Genomic DNA, 19,010 nt, shown 5'->3' with positions numbered 1-19,010 from the left:
AGAGGAGAAACATTTAAGGCCGAGAGTGAAACAGCTGATCTGTGGCAGCCTAAATAGAATGAGAATCAGACCACCCTTGCTGCAGCCATACATATCCTGGACAGGGATGCGGGTCCTCTGGAAGGCACAGCGGCTAGGAGCTGGAATTTAGGGATTGTGGAGCAATCCCAGGGAAAGGACTGCTGTTAACTGTGTAGAGACAGATTGAGGAGATGTGAGGGAGGAGATTGTGGTGCGAAATGCCTGTGGAGGGAAGCCAGGCAGCCATGGAAGCAAGGTGATACTGCTGAGTCACATGTAGGGGATGGAGCCATCACCATAGCCTCTCTCCCAACTCACCAGCATCCCCAGCTGAACAACTGAGAGGCTGGCCCATCAAATGCATGATGCACTGAACTAGAATAGGACCTCGACCAGCAGACTCCTTTTAGTGACTGATGCACCAAACTACAGAATAGGACCCCATCCAGGGTTCAACTTTAAATGCCTGATGCACCGATCTACAGAGTAGGACCCCAGCCACGGGGGCCTCTCTATGTGCCTGAGGCTCTGAACAACAGAGAAAGACCCCAGGAAAGGGAGCTCTCTAAGTGCCTGAACAGGCAGAGATACGGAGAAGACTGGCCAAAGAAGCCTTCTGATCCCCAGCTACAAGAGGCTCGAAAAAAGACTCAGATAGGGCCATAATTCCTGGGACGGAGGCAGTCCGTGTCCCTGCACACTTTCCATCACCAGGGTTCCCACAAGCCAAGCAGCTGCGCCACCTTCATGCTCAACTTTCACTGGGGCAAAGCTGCCACAGGCAAAAAAATCTTGCATCTATACGTGCAGGGTAGCTTCAGTCATGTCCAACTGTTTGCATCCCCGTAGACTGTGGTCTGCCAGTCTTTTCTGTCAGGGAGGTTCTCCAGACAAGAATACTGGAGTGTATTGGCCAATACTGGTTGCCATACCCTTCTTAGTTCAGTTCAGTTCAGTCGCTCAGTCGTGTCTGACTCTTTGCGACCCCATGAACTGCAGCAAGCCAGGTCTCCCTGTCCATCACCAACTCCTGGAGTCCACCCAAACCCATGTCCATTGAGTTGGTGATGCCATCCAACTATCTTATCCTCCATCGTCCCCTTCTCCTCTTGCCCCTAATCCCTCCCAGCATCAGGGTCTTTTCAAATGAGTCAGCTCTTTGCATGAGGTGGCCAAAGTATTGGAGTTTCAGCTTCAACATCAGTACTTCCAATGAACACCCAGAACTGATCTCCTTTAGGATGGACTGGTTGGATCTCCTCACAATCCAAGGGACTCTCAAGAGTCTTCTCCAACACCACAGTTCAAAAGCATCAATTCTTCTGTGCTCAGCTTTCTTTATAGTCCAACTCTCATATCCATACATGACCACTGGAAAAACCATAGCCTGACTAGACGGACCTCTGTCGGCAAAGTAATGTCTCTGCTTTTGAATATGCATACCCTTCTAGAGCACTATATTTCCTGCTGCCCTAGCCACCAATTTCCCTGAGTACCTGGGGCTGCCAGAACTCCTGCGACCCAAGCAGCTGCACCACCTCCACACCTGGCCTCACAGGGGCAAACCCAAGTCCTCCAGGGGAGCCCCAGGAGCAAACCCCAGTGGACAACCCACATGCAGAGGTGGAAATAAAACCACAATTGAAATCTAGGGGCAGTGTGGCTAAGGAAGAAGACCCCAAACCAGCTATACAAGCTGTAGATTAAGTCCACATGATCAACTGGGCAGGCTCTGTGTCTATGGAATTTATAAAAGGACACTGAGAGCTCCCACAAAAGAAAATACCCTAGTTCTGACAGCAATAGAGATTGGAGGCAAAAACACACAGGAGTAGGATCAGATTAGTCTGAGCTGCCCCCACAACAGGTCCAGAGATCAGCACAGTGTTGGAGGGCATCCTAGGGAGGTGAGATGGACTGTGACTCCCAGCGAGGAAAGGACTCTGACAGCAGTGACTCAAGAAAAACATTTATTATTCCTATGTTTCCACTTGTTCTGTAGATTCTTTCGGATATTCTTTTCTTCTTTCCTTTTCTTTTCCCACTTTGTTGTAGTTGTCAATTTTAATGGCATTATAAAATCTAATTAAGCTTTTGAGATTTTTTTTTTCTCAGTCACATTTTTAATTGTTGTCATAAACCTCTGCCTCTACATTGGGCTTTTGCAGTTCTGTGTATTTTTCCCTTTTTTTCTTTTCTCTTTTTTTAATTTTAATATTTTCAAAGCTATTATTTTTTCCTACATTTATTCCTTCTTTTGTTTTTCCTACTGTTCTTTTCCCCTGGCAGCTAATCTTTAATTTATATAAATATTCTCTATCTACCTCTATTTAACTTTGCATATCTATTCTTTCTTTTCTTTCTTTCCTTTCCTCTGAACATATTTGTTAGTTTTATTTTCATTGTTTTATTCCCCAGTTGGCACCTTGCTTTAGTTTTGTTTTCCAGTTTGTGCTTTAGTTAGTTTTGTTCTTAACTGATAGATATAATTTTCGGTTTCCTTTGTTCACTGGGTCCATCTATTGTACTCTATTATTGTTGGACTGTTTTGATTTGGTTATGGGTGTATATGTATATGTGTATATTCATTGACACTTTTTACTGTTGTCATAAACCTCTGCCTCTACACTGGGCTTTTGTAGTTCTGTGGAGTTTTCCCTTTTTTCTTCTCCTTTTTTTCTTTTCTCTTCTTTATAATTTTAACTTTTAATTTTTTTAAACCTAATATATTTTTTCTACATTTATCCCTTTTTTTGCCTTTCCTACTGTTCTTTCCTCCTTGCAGTTAATCTTTAATATATAGAAATCTTCTTTATGTATCTCTATTTAACTTTGCATATCTATTCTTTCTTTCCTTTCCAAGGAATAAAACCACCTTCTGACCATATGAAATTCATCATATGAATAAAACTAGGAATAAAACCACCATATGACTCAGCAATCCCACTCCTAGGCATATACCCTGAGGAAACCAAAACTGAAAAAGAAAAATGCATCCCATTGTTCACTGCAGCACTCTTTACAATAGCTAGAACATGGAAGCAACCTAGATGTCCATTGACAGATGAATGGATAAAGAAGTTGTGTAATATATATATATACACAATGGAATATTACTCAGCCATAAAAAGGAATGCCTTTGAGTCAGTTCTAATGAGGTGGATGAACCTAGAACCTATTATACAGAGTGAAGTCAGACAGAGAATGATAAATATTGTAAAATCTAGAAAAATGGTGCTGAAGAATTTACTTACAGGGCAGCAGAGGAGAAACAGACATAGAGAATAGACTTATGGACAGGGGGAGAGGGCAGGGAGGGTGGGATGTATGTAAAGAACAACATGGAAACTTAAATTACTATATGTAAACTAGATAGCCAATGGGAATTTGCTGTGTGGCCCAGGAAACTCAAATAGGGGCTCTGTATCAACCTAGAGGGGTGGGATGGGGAGAGAGATGGGAGGGAGTTTCAAAAGGGAGGGGATATATGTATACATGGCACCCCACTCTAGTACTCTTGCCTGGAAAATCCCATGGATGGAGAAGCCTGGTAGGCTGCAGTCCATGGGGTTGCTAAGAGTCAGACATGACTGAGCGACTTTACTTTCACTTTTCACTTTCATGGATTGGAGAAGGAAATGGCAACCCACTCCAGTGTTCTTGCCTGGAGAATCCCAGGGATGGGGGAGCCTGGTGGGCTGCCGTCTATGGGGTCACACAGAGTCAGACATGACTGAAGCGACTTAGCAGCAGCAGCAGGGCTGATTCATGCTGAGGTTTGAGAGAAAACAACAAAATTCTGTAAAGCAGTTATCCTTCAATAAAAATAAATTAATTTTTTAAAAAGTCTACAAACAATAAATTATGGAGAGGGTGTGGAAAAGAGAGAACCCCCCACACTGTGGGTGGGAATACAAATTGACACAACCACTGTGGATAAGAACATGGAGGTTCCCAAAACAACTAAATGCTGAACTATCATATGATCCAGCAATCCCACTCCTGGGAAAAACTATCTGGAGAAAAATATAATCTGAAAGGATATGTGCATCCCGGTACTCACTGCAGCACTGTTTACAATAGCCAAGACACAGAAACAAGCTAAATGTCCACCAACAAAGGAAAGGATAAAGAAAATGTGGTACATATACATAATAGAATATTACTGAACCATCAGAAAAAATGAAATAATGCCATTTGCAACAACAGGGATAGACCTAGAGATTATCATACTAAATGAAACAAGTCAGAGAAAGACAAGTATCATATAATCTCACTCATATGTGGAATCTAATTTAAAAAAATGAAACAAATGAGCTTATTGACAAAAGAGAAACAGACTTACAGAGACTGAAAACAAACTTATGGTTACCAGGGAACTCTACTGAGTATTCTGGGATAACTTACATGAGAAAAGAATCTGAAAAGGAATGAATACTTGTACATGTTTCACTGAATCACTTTGCTGCACACCTGGAACTAACATAGCATTGTAAATAAACAATACTCCAATAAAATTAAAATGAAAAAAACCTACCATTCTAACACCGTTTTCGAAGGCTTGCCGAGTGAGTGGCGCTGGTCCATCCACAGTCTTGCCATCATCATCTGGACCCCAGCTTGCACTATAAATGTGCACATGCTGGGGATTGAAGCTAACTGATTTTGCTTCAACCATATCCGTGACATCTCCATCCAGCATTCGAACTCCTTCAAGACAGAAAGGAGAAGCAACTCTATTAGAAGCTTTCTCCAAACAGACCAAGATATATTTCAATTGCAGCATTTTAAAATGGAAACTATATTGCATGTAAAAGATCAAAACTTCTTTACCAACTGTTCTCTTTTTCTATGTTTCCACATTCTCTCCCTTCTCTTTATCCCTGTCTTAAATGAGTGCTTGATAAAGAGAGCCTCAAGCAATCCATCTTCCCTAAACTTTTCTTCATTAGGTTCCTTGTACTCATAATTGGTATGAAACATTCTAACCTAAGCAGTCTTCGAAAATTTGGAGAGCTGCCAAGTTGGAGTGCTCCAATTTCCTCCATATTTAATATTATCTCCTAATCTGAAATACTGATGTGAACTTAATATATTACTTCTTTGCCAAGTTATTTATTAAGTCAAATAATAAATGAGAATGCCCTCTGTGCATGTAACACATCAAATAATTCTCAAAGGGTTTTGGCAATGTTTAGTCATTAATCTTCATGTAAGTATTCCCACCAGACAGATAGGAATTTATTATTAACCTTAATTTGCTAAAATAGACTAAAATCTAAAACATAAATTTTATGTCAAAGCTTGCTTTCTTCTCTTAATTTTATAGACTCTCAATAGCAATGAGCAATGAAACATCTAATTGTTAAGTAAACATATCTTTCCTTCAGCTGAAGCTATATACCATCACTGAGACATCATAGTATTTTAAAATTGTATCTTTATAGCCCAAATTTACTCCTTAGGAAAATGTTGTTATCTAGTAGGATTTCAAGTTTTATTGGTTACCAATAAATGAGGATTAAATAATAAAACTCTAAATCAGGCAGCTTTAGAGGCAATGTGGCTTGAGGAACTGGTAGAATATAAAAAAATATTCTTGAAGGACATATATATTTTTTGTGCTTTTAAAAATGTTTAACTTAAAATTACAAACATAGAAAAACACAAAGAATGACAATGAACCCAGATATAACCAGGGCTCAACAACTGTTAACATTTTGCCACATTTTCTTCACCTAAAAATATAAATACTAAGCTAAACCATTTAAAATTACATGACAGATAAGACACTATCCTTTAATATTGTTTCCAAAAAAGGGAAGAAATAAACACCCACTCAACCTTAAATCTCCCCAAAACATCCCTAAAGATTTTGGCTACTATATCTCATGACTATCTTTTCCTCTAGACTTGCATATTTTTAAAGGAGATGTATTATATATAAACAGGTGGGTTTCCCAGGGGCTCTGTGGTAGAGAATTCACCTGCCAATACAGGGGATACAGGAGACAGGGGTTCGATCCCTGGTTCAGGAAGATCCCTTGGGAGAGGAAATGGCAACCCATTCCAGTATTGTTGCCTGGAAAATCCCATGGACAGAAGAGTCTGGCAGGCTACAGACCATCCAGTCACAGAGTTGGACCCAACTGAGCACATGTGCATGAAAAACAGGTGATGTGAAAAACAAAGGTTTTGAACATACCCCTTTAAAAATTACCGGAATGGAAAAGATACTTTGAAAACTCTTCAGCAGTTTATTCTGTGGGAGAAAACTACCCAGCCGGATGCTCTGCACACACTGGGTCCTCAGCAACTATCAGTTTGTTTTGATTTGACATGAATATTCAAAACTCATCTGCATGGTTTTCACCAAGTAAGATGAACTACTTCATATTCTTACTTTCTATTTAAAAGCATAAAACTGAACTATTTCACCACTATAGGGAGGTCTGAAATAATCTAACCAGTATGTCTAAACATAGGAGTGTCTACACATCTGAATTTGGTTTCTACATCATGAAATTCATGTGAAGTCCATGAAAACATGCTTGATAAAATTGTATCTACAGGGTAATATTAATTTTCTGACCAGAAATTGATAAGAATTTTATTTTTGCAAGTTTAAAGATGAATGGTTACTTATTTTTCATTTAACTAAGTGCGAGACTTCATGCCTTGGATCTGGAGGGGTTACATTTATAATTTAGAAGGTTCTTGTTTTCAGGATGACTGAACATTTGTCAGGCATTGCCATACATTCATTTTTTAGAGTTCTTATCAGCTAGGTGAGTAGCTTATCTGTGAGGTTCAGAAGTTCATGCCTTCATTCCCTTAAGGTCAGAAGTGCTGGGTTAGCTCTGAAGAGTAATGACAGGGACCTCAGAGTGTCTCCTTGGAGGAGGAAATGGCAATCCACTCCAGTATTTTTGCCTAAAGAATCCCATGGACAGAGGAGCCTGGTGGGCTATAGTCCATAGGGTCACAAAGGGTTGGACATGACTGAGTGACTAACACTTTCATTTTCACCAAGTGGAGACAAATATTATGTTGGAAATGAGGATGTCAGCCTAATTCCAGGAACTTCATCTTAAGAAATTCTTCAGGTGATGCCTAGGGGAACACTTCCAAAGTCAACAGGATCTACACATCTCTTACAATGTTTTCTTCCCATGTGTGTGTGGCTTTGGCACCAGGGTATACTAACAAAGATGACTGTACATGGGAAAGTGAGAGCTTGCTTCTATTAATATCTGAATGTATACTGCTTGGGTTAGGTCCCTGTAGTAAGTATACGTATATTTAAGTTTGTGTGTGTGTTTTCAGTTCAGTTCAGTCACTCAGTCGTGTCCGACTCTTTGGGACCCTATGAATCACAGCACGCCAGGCCTCCCTGTCCATCACCAACTCCCGGAGTTCACTCAGACTCAAGTCCATCGAGTCAGTGATGCCATCCAGCCATCTCATCCTCGGTCGTCCCCTTCTTTTCCTGCCCCCAATCTCTCCCAGCATCAAAGTCTTTTCCAATAATCTGCAATTACTAATGGTAATAGTATTACCATATTCTTTCAAAAGGAGATCTTACTATTTAAACTGAAATTGAAAGAAACTTTTTGTAAAGCCTAAGGGAAAGAAAAACAAATATTTTCTGTTTGACAGAATTTCAAAATGCTTTTTTCTGTAGAGATATTCTGGCCTGGTGTTTCTCTTTTTAGTTCTTCCTGACCTAGGTACCAATTTTACAGTTCCATATAGATGCTAATGACCCCATTTTTGCTACTGAACAATCTTCTTTCATTTTTATTTAAAGAAAGATTTCTGTGTTTGCAACACTTCAGGGGGCTGCTTCAAAGTCTTTGTTTTAATAACACAGGTTAACAGTCATTTTGCTGTTGGAAGTAGTTGAACACTGTTATGCAAACATATGCTTGTCTTTAGTTCAAAAAGGTTCTGAAAATGAGTTAGAAGAACTCTTGGCTCATTTCTGCATCCACAGGAGTCTGGGTCCCATACCTCCGATCTTGGCGTTGAAAGCAATGCCGACTGTACAGTGAGAGTTGTTTGCTGCGGCGGCCACTTCTCCAGCACAGCGGGTTCCGTGCCTGTAGGGAGAACACACACACACACTTTATTCTCCCTCAGCAAGTCCTTGCCACCACTCAGACCTCAAAGTGGTGAAGAATGTGGCAAGCTGTGGGTGTTTCTGGAACTTCCTACCCATGTAGCACTTAGTCTGTCCATAGTAAACTTTTAGCACTTAATTATATTCTATTTGGGGTTATATTTTTATATGCTTATTTTTTTATATTTTGCTTTCTCAACTAGAAAATCCCCTTGAAGGCTAAAATCAAATTGTATGTTTCTTTGTATTTTCTGAACTTTCAACATCCAACATGGTAACCACTAGCCACATAGGCTAATGGATACCTGAAATGTGGCAAGTGTGACTGCATATTAATTTTAATTTTAGTTAAATTTAAAAACTAGTACTCAATTATTAGAAAACTCAAGAATGTGAATAAAAGAAGTACTTTGTAGACTGGAAATTTAGATACACATCAAGTATCTCCAATGAAAATTTATCATCTAAAATGGGACTGCTGTAAATACACACAGAATTTCAAAGACCTTGAGTGAAAAGACACCATAAAATAATGCATTAGCACTTATTTCATATCAATTACATGTCAAAATATCATACTCAATACAATATATTATCAAAACCTATTTCACCTGTTTGTTTTCACCTTTTTTCTTGCTTTTTGAAGATGTGACTGATAGTAAAGTACAAAATTTTTCTGAAAGATAGTCTGTTAATTTTTACCACGATAACAGTTCTTTGAGCACAAAAATCATTTAGCTGAAAGGACTTCTAAGATCTTATCCAAGGATTGCAAAGAAGTGTCAAGTGCCAAGGACAAGCTCTTTAAAAATGGTGGCCTAATAGAGTATGTGCTGAGAATAATTCTAAGGCATGGTTGAGCCTAGAGAAAGAAGGGGAAGACTGATGACTAACGCCTGTCCTGGGTGCAGGAAGCGGGTGACAACCATTGTGGTATAGTTCTATGATGATGAAATCCAAAGCTCACCTTCTTTCCTACATTTTGAGAAATGAGTTAAGGAGGCCCTGAGACACAAAGAGATCCGTCAAAAATAGCTCAACAGTGACTAAAAGTCAGGACTCCAAATTCTGTTTTAGTACTATTGATTTTACAGTATATTCTACACTGTCATCATGGGATATAACTACTGTCTGTGCAACTATAAACAAGTTGCTGCTTACAACTGATAGGCACACATCAGTTTATACAAGAGATATACTGCTTTCACCACTTAGGAAATAGATGGGGAAACAGTGGAAACAGTGTCAGGCTTTATTTTTTTGGGCTCCAAAATCACTGCAGATAGTGATTGCAGCCATGAAATTAAAAGACGCTTACTCCTTAGAAGGAAAGTTATGACCAACTGAGATAGCACATTAAAAAGCAAAGATATTACTTTGCCAACAAAGGCCCATCTAGTCAAGGCTATGGCTCTCCCAGTGGTCATGTATGGATGTGAGAGTTGGACTGTGAAGAAAGCTGAGCGCCGAAGAATTGATGCTTTTGAACTGCGGTGCTGGAGAAGACTCCCTTGGACTGCAAGGAGATCCAACCAGTCCATCCTAAAGGAGACCAGTCCTGGGTGTTTATTGGAAGGACTGATGCTGAGGCTGAAACTCCAATAATTTGGCCACCTCATGTGAAGAGTTGACTCATTGATAAAGACCCTGATGCTGGGGGAGATTGGAGGCAGGAGGAGAAGGGGATGACAGAGGATGAGATGGCTGCATGGCATCACCAACTCGATGCACATGAGTTTGGGTGAACTCCGGGAGTTGGTGATGGACAGGGAGGCCTGGTGTGCTGAGGTCCATGGGGTCGCAAAGAGTTGGACACAACTGAGCAACTGAACTGAACTGAATGTCATCTATCTCCTTCTACATAAATATTAATCTACATATCATTTAAATGGTTATAATTATTCTTTACAATCTTTTAAATTTATATAAAATAGCATAAACATATCTACATATACCTATATATGTGTGTGTGTGTGTGTACATATACACACACATGCATCATAATTTTATTCCTAGAAATTTATCCATTTTTTGCTAGTATTAATAAAATATAAAAATAATAGCTTGTATATACATTTTAAATATCTTGGGATAAATTTCTAGAAGTGGAATTACTGCATCCATGAGTACAGAATATACTGTCATAACGTCAACAGAAGATGAAAGTAGTATAACTGAACCTCATAAAAATGGCAAGACTGATAAATATTACTATAAAATACCAAATTGTTATGCATGACAAAAAGAAAAGATAGGCCATAGGCCAAGTTGGATGACAAAAGGAAGAATGGAGAAAATATCTAGACAAATCTCTGCGTACATAAAGCCCTATATATGAGTTTTTCAATCTTTTTCATCCTTGCCAAACTGAGTTGAAAAATATTATCTCATCGTCACTTCCCTCTTTATCCCTTATGATTACATTTGTTGCTATGCATCTTTTCAAATATTTATTAGCTATTTCTATGTCTTGCCTTGTGAATAACCTCTTCATGCTTTTTGCCCAAATCACTCATTGCCTTTCCATCATATCTGTTATAAATATGTTTCCAAATGTTTTATTTGGAACATGAAAATCTTGTTTATGGAATTTTTAGGCTGTCACACACAATATTTAATCTTGATATACTCATAATTATCTTGCCCCCTGATACTGGGTTATACCACTTTAATCATTAGAAAAAACAATCTCTTTTTAAAAAAATACTTCTTCTGGAACCCCCTTGCTAAACTACTAATTTTCCCCTGAGCATAGCAATTATTTACTATGATTTTTTATTAGCCTCTTGTTGCATATTACATCCTGGTGTAGGTTATTTTTATTCAAATGTCAAATTCCCTTTATGAGCTTACTGTTTTTATACTACATTGCATCTATTATTAATTAATCCAAGTTCTATAGGAGCATAAGGACATCTGTTTTTAATTCTGCCCTGGTTTATTCTTAGGCCCATGGGTTATTGAGAAGTATGATTTAAATTTTTTGAATGTTTGCAGCTGTTATATTTCTTATAATCAATAACTTTATTAACTTATGATAAAATAATTTTTATGAAGCAATCATTTGAATTTTGTGAGAAAACAAAATGGTGAAGTATGTGATCAATTTTTATAAATGTTCTATGTGGTTGAAAAGATATGTATTTTCCAATTATTCTAGATAAGTCCATCATGTCAAGCTTGTTCATTATTTTGTGGATTTGTTAATATTCTTTGTGGTTCTATCGATTTTTATTGCCTTTAGAATGGAACTATCAAATCTTTTTAGTGAAACAAGTTGTTTATGAATATTTAATAACAATTTGTGTTTCTTAAATAAAATTACAGATATCTGGTTAGTATTTAAACTATAAACCACTTGATCCTTTTACTTTCAAATATTCTATTTATATTAGTTATACCTCAGAAATATAATTTTTTTAAACCCTGGCAATCTTTGTTTTTGACTCAAGAGTTAGTCCATTTATATTATCTAAGTATTCATATACACATAATCATTTCTGTATTTTTCCCCTGTACTAGTTTGGATGTTATACATTCTATTATTTAGTGCTTATAAGATCACAAAGTTACTGATACTTTTTTCAGCTTTTCCCAAACAGTACAGATGTCAGAATGTTTTAAGTCTGATTATCCAGCTCTTGACATGATGATCCTCCCATAATTATAGTTACATATTAGATTTTTTTTTTTAACACTAGAAATCACCCACTACTGTTCTACTTTGAACAATCAATGTTTGTTTAGATTTACATTTCTTGCTTTGTTTATTTTTGTAGCACTTATTTCCTTCTGGGACCACTGATTTCTTTCTGAAGAACATTCTATAAATGTACCCATCAGAGTAGCTTTTGATAGCCTCAGAAAATGACTTCTATTGCTCTTCTTAAAAACTAATTTCAGTGGGTATAGTTAAAATAGTAAGAACAGATACTACAGTCGATCTTAGCCAAAAGGTAGAGAAGCATTTTTTCAATGGGTAGAGAATTCTAGACTAATAGCACTTCAAAGATGCCATTCCACCATTTTTTATCTTCCCTTGTTTCTGATGAGAAGTCAGCCATCTGGCAATCTAATTCTCTGGATGCTTTTCAGATCTTTGCCTTTTCTATTGTGAAGGTTCATTAAGATATTGTATGTGTGGATTTTAAAAACCTCTTTCTTGGAATTCCTAAACCTGTAGTTTAACATTTAAATTTTCAGAAGTCTCAGCTAGTACCTTTATAAGCTAGTACCTTGATGTATGCCTTTATATCATTCTATGGTTCTTAACAGAATTCCAATTAAGCATACATTAGACCTTTTCACATTTTTAAAATCTTTATCTCACCTTCAGGCTTCCCAAATACATTGCTCTTTTGGCTGTGTTCTCTGTAACTTGCTCAGTTCTATATTTTACTTATCCTGTCTTTAGCCATGACTAACCTGATACTTAATCCATTCACTGAATTATTCTTTTCAGATACTATACACTTTATTTTTGAAGTTCGTTTTTCAAATCCCCCTGGTTAATTTGGATAGTCAATTTTTCTTACAAATGCTTTTCAATATTTGTTGATACAAATAAATTATATATAAATAATAATTCTAAGTAGGTGAATCTATTTCTACTATTTGCATTTTTTACTGGCTTGTCTTTATGGCAGTGTTTACTCCATGCATTTAGTGAACTGTCCATTTAGAAGACTGTGCTGTTTAGGCTTTTATCTTTGTGATTTCTTTGAGGATGGTATGGAAAACTCATTTAAAACTCATTTAAATTCACTTCTAACACATGCCTTGGGCCACACCAACCAGGACCTGTTCCACCAAATTAAAAACGTGGGCCATACGAGTAATGTGGATTACAGGTGCAAATTCCCCAAGAACTGTGAGTTATTCTCAAAAGCAGTTACTTATTTATCCCTTTGTCCCATGTATTAACCAGGGAGAGAAAGTCAAATACATCCTTCCACCTCCCATGTAGGATTTCTTTTTCTGTTTATTGCACTGAAGACAGTACCGCAGGGGTTCCACTTTATGCAGGTCTCAGCCCTTTGGACCAAAGCCTTGTCTCCTGCTATCTCTGGACTTTTAAAATTCAGTTCCAAGCTGGTTGGGATTGGTTAGTTACCCTGAGAAATGCCTGGTGTTGCCCACCTAGTTTGTAGATTTGAGGTTTCTCAGAGAAATACCCTAGCACTCCATAGCTCAACCATGCACTAAGAAGTTCTTTAATATTCTCCCATGAGTTTTAGATATACTGTGGGAGGAAAGATTTAATTGAATATCTGTTCTGCTGCTGCTGCTGCTAAGTCACTTCAGTCGTGTCCAACTCTGTGACACCCCGTAGACGGCAGTCCACCGGGCTCCCCCGTCCCTGGGATTCTCCAGGCAAGAACACTGGAGTGGGTTGCCATTTCCTTCTCCAATGCATGAAAGTGAAAAGTGAAAGTGAAGTCGCTCAGTCGTGTCCGACTCTTAGCGACCCCGTGGACTGCAGCCCACCAGGCTCCTCGGTCCATGGGATTTTTCAGGCAAGAGTACTACAGTGGGGTGCCATTGCCTTCTCCAAATATCTGTTCTACCATATCACTAAAAAAATAGAAGTAACTTGGTTCTGTATTTCTAAAAGCCCTGTACATATTATGTGCATCATTCATGTACAGTGAATGTTTGTAAGTGAAGAACACAGTGAGTATTTTCCTTATAAAAACATTTCTTCTGTACAAGGCTCTACATCATGATATGTGGACTATTTTGAGGAGACAAGCAAGTTATACTCTACTGCTGACACATATATTTTAAATATCAGTTAAATCATATATTTCAGCATACTGTAATTGAGGGTCCAAATTGCAGCTTAACTACATTTAAACAGCCCACTCTTCAGATGACAATGATCATTATTCCAAGTAAAGTACTAGTCATCTTTTTTATTTTTATATCTTAGTTAGACTCTGTTTTGACATGGATTTTAAATAGATCATAGAACAATGGATATATCATCATGACCTATTCAAGTATGTGATCATGACTCAATTTCTTCCTTCTCCCAAAAAACAAAGGGTGGTCAACAAAAAGAATATTCATGATGTCAGTAAATAGGAAAGTCACAAAACAAACAAAACTCTGTTTTTCAGATGTAGTTTTCTTCAGACATGACTGAGTGTGATCATTTAAAGTATTTTTAGCATAAGAAGAAAGACTTAGTAGATTTTAGTCTAGAAAACAATATACTCATTAGATTAAGCTTGGACACACATGTACCTAAATAAAAGTTTTACTATCCAAGTCCCATACAATGTTCTTTGGAAAGAAAGTGAGTCACCTGTTTAACTTTATTACATATGTTCACAATATTACTAAGAAACATATTTTCTGAGACCTCTAAAAGATGACCCAATTACGTAAATTATAAGGATATATAATTCAAGGACTTAAATTGAATAGCATCTAAAATAAAGTACATGCAGAGAAACTAGGAATTAAAAATGCATCAGTTCTCTGAATCCCTTAAGGATGTTGTTATGTCAGCCCTAGTAAGTGTAAAATGTTGTGTTATGTAACATTATGTATTATGGAATCTTTGCTTGAATAAACGATTTCGGCTCTTAAGGAGCATCTTGATTTAAAAATCACATCTGTCTTTGTCCTTTCCCTTTTTCTTACTCAGAAATATAAGTTTTCTCATCTGCTACATTACATATTCCCAACAAGAAACCACTGTAATTATAGGTCTCAAGTTTTACCTTGGCTATCTGATTGAAAAGATGGAAAATCAGATCAGAGAGTGCCTGTTAAGTCATTTCTCTAATATTGTGAGCTCATACAAGTGAAGTGAGGCTAGAACATAAATTTGTGGGGTCCATTACATCTTGCTACATAGTAGTACTGTCTTCACTTTCGTTTGCTTTCTCCTGCTCTAGTCACACTGCCTTATAAACTTTTTTTAAATTTCATATGCGTTAGTAGGGATGGAAACATTAATTCATTTGAGATTTACCATGAATCTGAAGGTAAGATGTGAACAAGCTCAGCAATGAATCACAAACATCAGGACACATGCATGAGGTCTCCGGTTAGTGATCACTACATTGCTTGAAATTATACTTGTATGGAATCAAGCAATGGAAAGTTGGAGAAAGACTACTTTCTATGTCTTTTCTTTATTAGAACAAATATCTTCGGCTGTTCATGGATTCTGTCTCCAGGCTCCTGCCCCCACTGTTTCTAGTCCCTTTGACATCTGATCTGTCCATTCACCTTGGCATGTTTTGATTTTGTTTAAATCTGAGTGAAAACCTTCCATCCGAGCTTACTTCAAAGCCCCCTTAGAAAGGGACAGGAGAGTAAGATAGTGATATGTTTGAGGTATTCTCCAATATATCATGCAGAGCCTTTCTTTCTGACTGCTTGTGTAGCTCTTGATAATATTACCACTTTGTTTATATCACCCTCTCCACTTCTCAAAGTATTTTAACCTCATCTGGTTCTCACTTCAACTCTGCAAAGTAAGCAAAACAGACACTACTTCTCTTATTGCAAGAAATGTAGTCAATCATAGAGTGATTAGTAGGTATAAACTGTGATGGGGCAATGACTAGATCTGGGTCTCCTGGGCATAGATAAATTAATGCTTTTTACTCTTGCAGTAAGACTCACAGGGGCCCATATTCCTAAGCCTTTGAATGATGGCCAAGATTTCTGGACTTCCTTGCCACTACCCTGCTTATTCTGAGGTAGAGGCAACTACTTCCTCGTTAGTAGTGATGACAGCGTATTTGACAATATATTTTATAGAATCTTCAGACTAAATTATTCATCTTGAGTTATAAGGAGCAAATGCTGGGAATCTTAAAAATGAAAACTTCAGAAGAATGGGAAATAGCTGAAAATAGGTTTTCAGTCTATCTCCAGCAAAAAGCTTAGGGAACATGTTGGCAGCAGGGAGGTGGCGGGGGCGGGGGGGGTGGCGGGGGAAAGGGTAAATGAACATTTTTAGGGAGGAAAAAAGCCACAAGTCAAATTTCTGATGATTCGTTTTTGTGAAACTATTAAGATAATAGTTTCTGATGCGATGACAGTTAAACATAGTTGCTGGGGCTTCCATAATACTAAATTTTTTAAAATATACTAGGAAGAAATTCAAGAAAATGCATTCACAATAACTGCTATGGATTGAATGTTTCTGTCCATCCTATCCCAAGCCACATATGGAAACCCTAATCCCAGTGTTATGATATTTGGAGATGCGGCCTTGTGGAGACAACTAGGTGATGTACGGTAGTCTCACGATGGAAAGAGTGCCTGTACAGGAAAAGACACAAGAGCGCTGACTTCTCTCCCTCTGCCATGGAAGAAGGCAGCCATCTACAAGCCAAAAGCCAAACCTGCCAGCACCTCAATATCAGAATTCTCAGCCTCCAGAACTGTGAAAAATCAATGTTTGTTGTCTAAGCCACCGAGCCTACTCTGTTAGAGTAGCCTGAATTAAGACAGTGAAGGGCACGTAAGATATGATTGTATTCACAGGCCTTTTGATAGCCTAATATGCAAAGAAATTTAAACATGAACTTAAATTATGACAGTTTTTATACCTAGCAACACACATTATGAATCCTCCTTTTGGCTGTCAGGAGTAATATATACAATATTTGAAGAGATTAATAAAAGCATTCATCAATTGCTCCAAAGCCTAATAGATACATTGCAGGCAAGGAAAGAAAATGAAAAAATACAGTATTAGAGCATTATGTAGTAACAGAATACTACTAAGAATTAGCATCAGAAATATAATATGCAAATGACTAATAAGTATTTAAAAAAAGGTACAGAGTATTTCTCATGGATGGTTAAAATTATTGTCAATATGACACATATACACATGAATACACCTAAATACTTGGAAAATATGAATAACGTGTGTAAATTGCATTAATGTAATTTTCCTGGCTTTGATATTTTGCTATAATTACACATGTTGCTACCACTGGGGAATTTAAGTGAAGGATATGGGGGATCTCTACTATTTTTTAAACTCGCTGTGAGTTTATAATTACTTTAAAGTTTAAAAATCATTGTAGGTTTGAAGAATTTGTACAGTTATTATAATATTGATTGTAATCCAAGAAGATTTCAGTCAGAACCTAAAATACTGAAAATAAATAAATCTCAAGTGGTCAAACTGTTTTAGAATTTTTTTCTCACCTCTGCCATTTTCCTTCCTCCTTAACTTCCCCAGCCTAGGAAAATTACTTATTCATTGATAAATAAATTCACTGTTAAACATACTAGCTCACATTTAAAGGAAAGAATAGATAGCTTGGTTTATTAGAAAACCTAGTTCTTTACCTCACTTCTGTTGCTTTCCCAACTATAACGTTGTATGAAATGATGAAGTACAATAAAACCCACAGCAGGTTAACTCACACACACTTCTATAACAGATAACCCTATTGTATAGCAAAGGGAACTATATTCAGTATTTTGTGATCATCTATAAGGGGAAAGAATCTGCAACACAGACACACTACATGGAGTAAAAACTTGTTTGTGTGTGTGTGTGTATATATATATATATATATATATATATATGTGGGCTTTTCTGGCAGCTCAGACTGTAAAGAATCTGCTTGCAATGCAGGAGACACAGGTTTGATCCCTGGGTCAGGAGGATCTCCTTGAGAAGAGAATGGCTGCTCATTCCAGCATTCTTGCCTGGAGAATTCCATGACAGAAGAGCCTGGTGGGCTACAGTCCATGGGGTTACAAAGAGTTGAATACGACTCAGGGACCAACACTGTGTGTGTGTGTGTGTCTGTGTCTGTGTGTGTCTGTGTGTGTGTGTCTGTGTGTGTGTGTCTGTGTCTCTGTGTGTGTGTGTACCTCTCTCTCTCACTTGGCTATATACCTGAAACTAACATAACATTGTAAATCAACCACTGTCTGTTTGTTGTTTAGTTAGTAAGCCATGTCTGACTTTTTTGTGATCCCATGGACTGTAGCCTGCCAGGCTCCCCATCCATGGGATTTCCCAGGCAAGAATACTGGAGTGAGTTGCCATTTCCTTTTCTAGGGAATCTTCCCGGCCCAGGGATCAAACCCACATCTCCCACTTGGTAGGCAGAATCTTTACCACTGAGCCACCTGGGAAGTCCAAAAACAACAATACTTCAATTTTTTAAAAAAGCCTACAGTAGGCATTTTTATACGTTTTTATATATAGTGGCTGACCAAAAGGTAGGCTTTTCATCAGCTTACCTCTCTTCCTACCCTTATCTTATACATCAACGACAATGTCAAAGCACTGGGTATGAGAGATACCTTTGATGAAATTCATGAATCATGATGATTAAATTAGGCCCTTTTGCTTGGCTCCCTGGTTGATGTTATAAATTTACCCCATCATGCTTTTCAACTCTTTTTTGCTTTATTGATTACTATTTTGATTTACTAATTTCCACATGTTACTTGAGCTTATTTCTATGAATTCACATTGCCATGCTTGTCTATGCTACTGCTAAGCCATTTCAGTTGTGTCCAACTCTGTGCGACCCCATAGACGGCAGCCTACCAGGCTCCCCCATCCCTGGGATTTTCCAGGCAAGAGTACTGGAGTGGGGTGCCATTGCCTTCTCCGATGCCTGTCTACATCCCCTAGTAATTCTGTGATGCTATTCCTTCCCCACTGGATCTATTAAGAGCCCACCACCCTGCTCTTCCAGCTTCTTAAGCTCTTATCAGAGGGTTCTGTTTGGTCTCTGAAAATTACACAAACTAGTTTTTACTCCATGTAGTCAAAGCTTTGGGAACAGTCTGATATCATTTTTCACCACAAATGGGGACCTGAGATATTATCTCCCTTACCCTTTGACTACAAATATTC

At 37.8% G+C, this 19,010-nt stretch overlaps 1 protein-coding gene and 1 pseudogene across 1 annotated transcript in view; both read right to left on the bottom strand.

Annotated features, from left to right (window-relative positions):
- Window positions 1-19,010, bottom strand: part of PCSK5 (proprotein convertase subtilisin/kexin type 5) — a 503,247-nt gene that overhangs the window by 314,900 nt on the left and 169,337 nt on the right. Inside the window, exons 6-7 of the mRNA XM_052644706.1 lie at window positions 8,035-8,123; window positions 4,559-4,731 (exon numbers count right to left, since the gene is read on the bottom strand). Coding sequence (XP_052500666.1) covers window positions 4,559-4,731; window positions 8,035-8,123 — 262 coding nt within the window. The remainder of the gene's footprint in view (window positions 1-4,558; window positions 4,732-8,034; window positions 8,124-19,010) is intronic.
- Window positions 12,006-12,112, bottom strand: LOC128052920 (uncharacterized; annotated as a pseudogene).

Source organism: Budorcas taxicolor, chromosome 8, assembly GCF_023091745.1.
Source record: "Budorcas taxicolor isolate Tak-1 chromosome 8, Takin1.1, whole genome shotgun sequence".
NCBI classification, from domain to species: domain Eukaryota; kingdom Metazoa; phylum Chordata; class Mammalia; order Artiodactyla; family Bovidae; genus Budorcas; species Budorcas taxicolor.
This window is presented reverse-complemented; position numbering and strand designations above follow the sequence as displayed.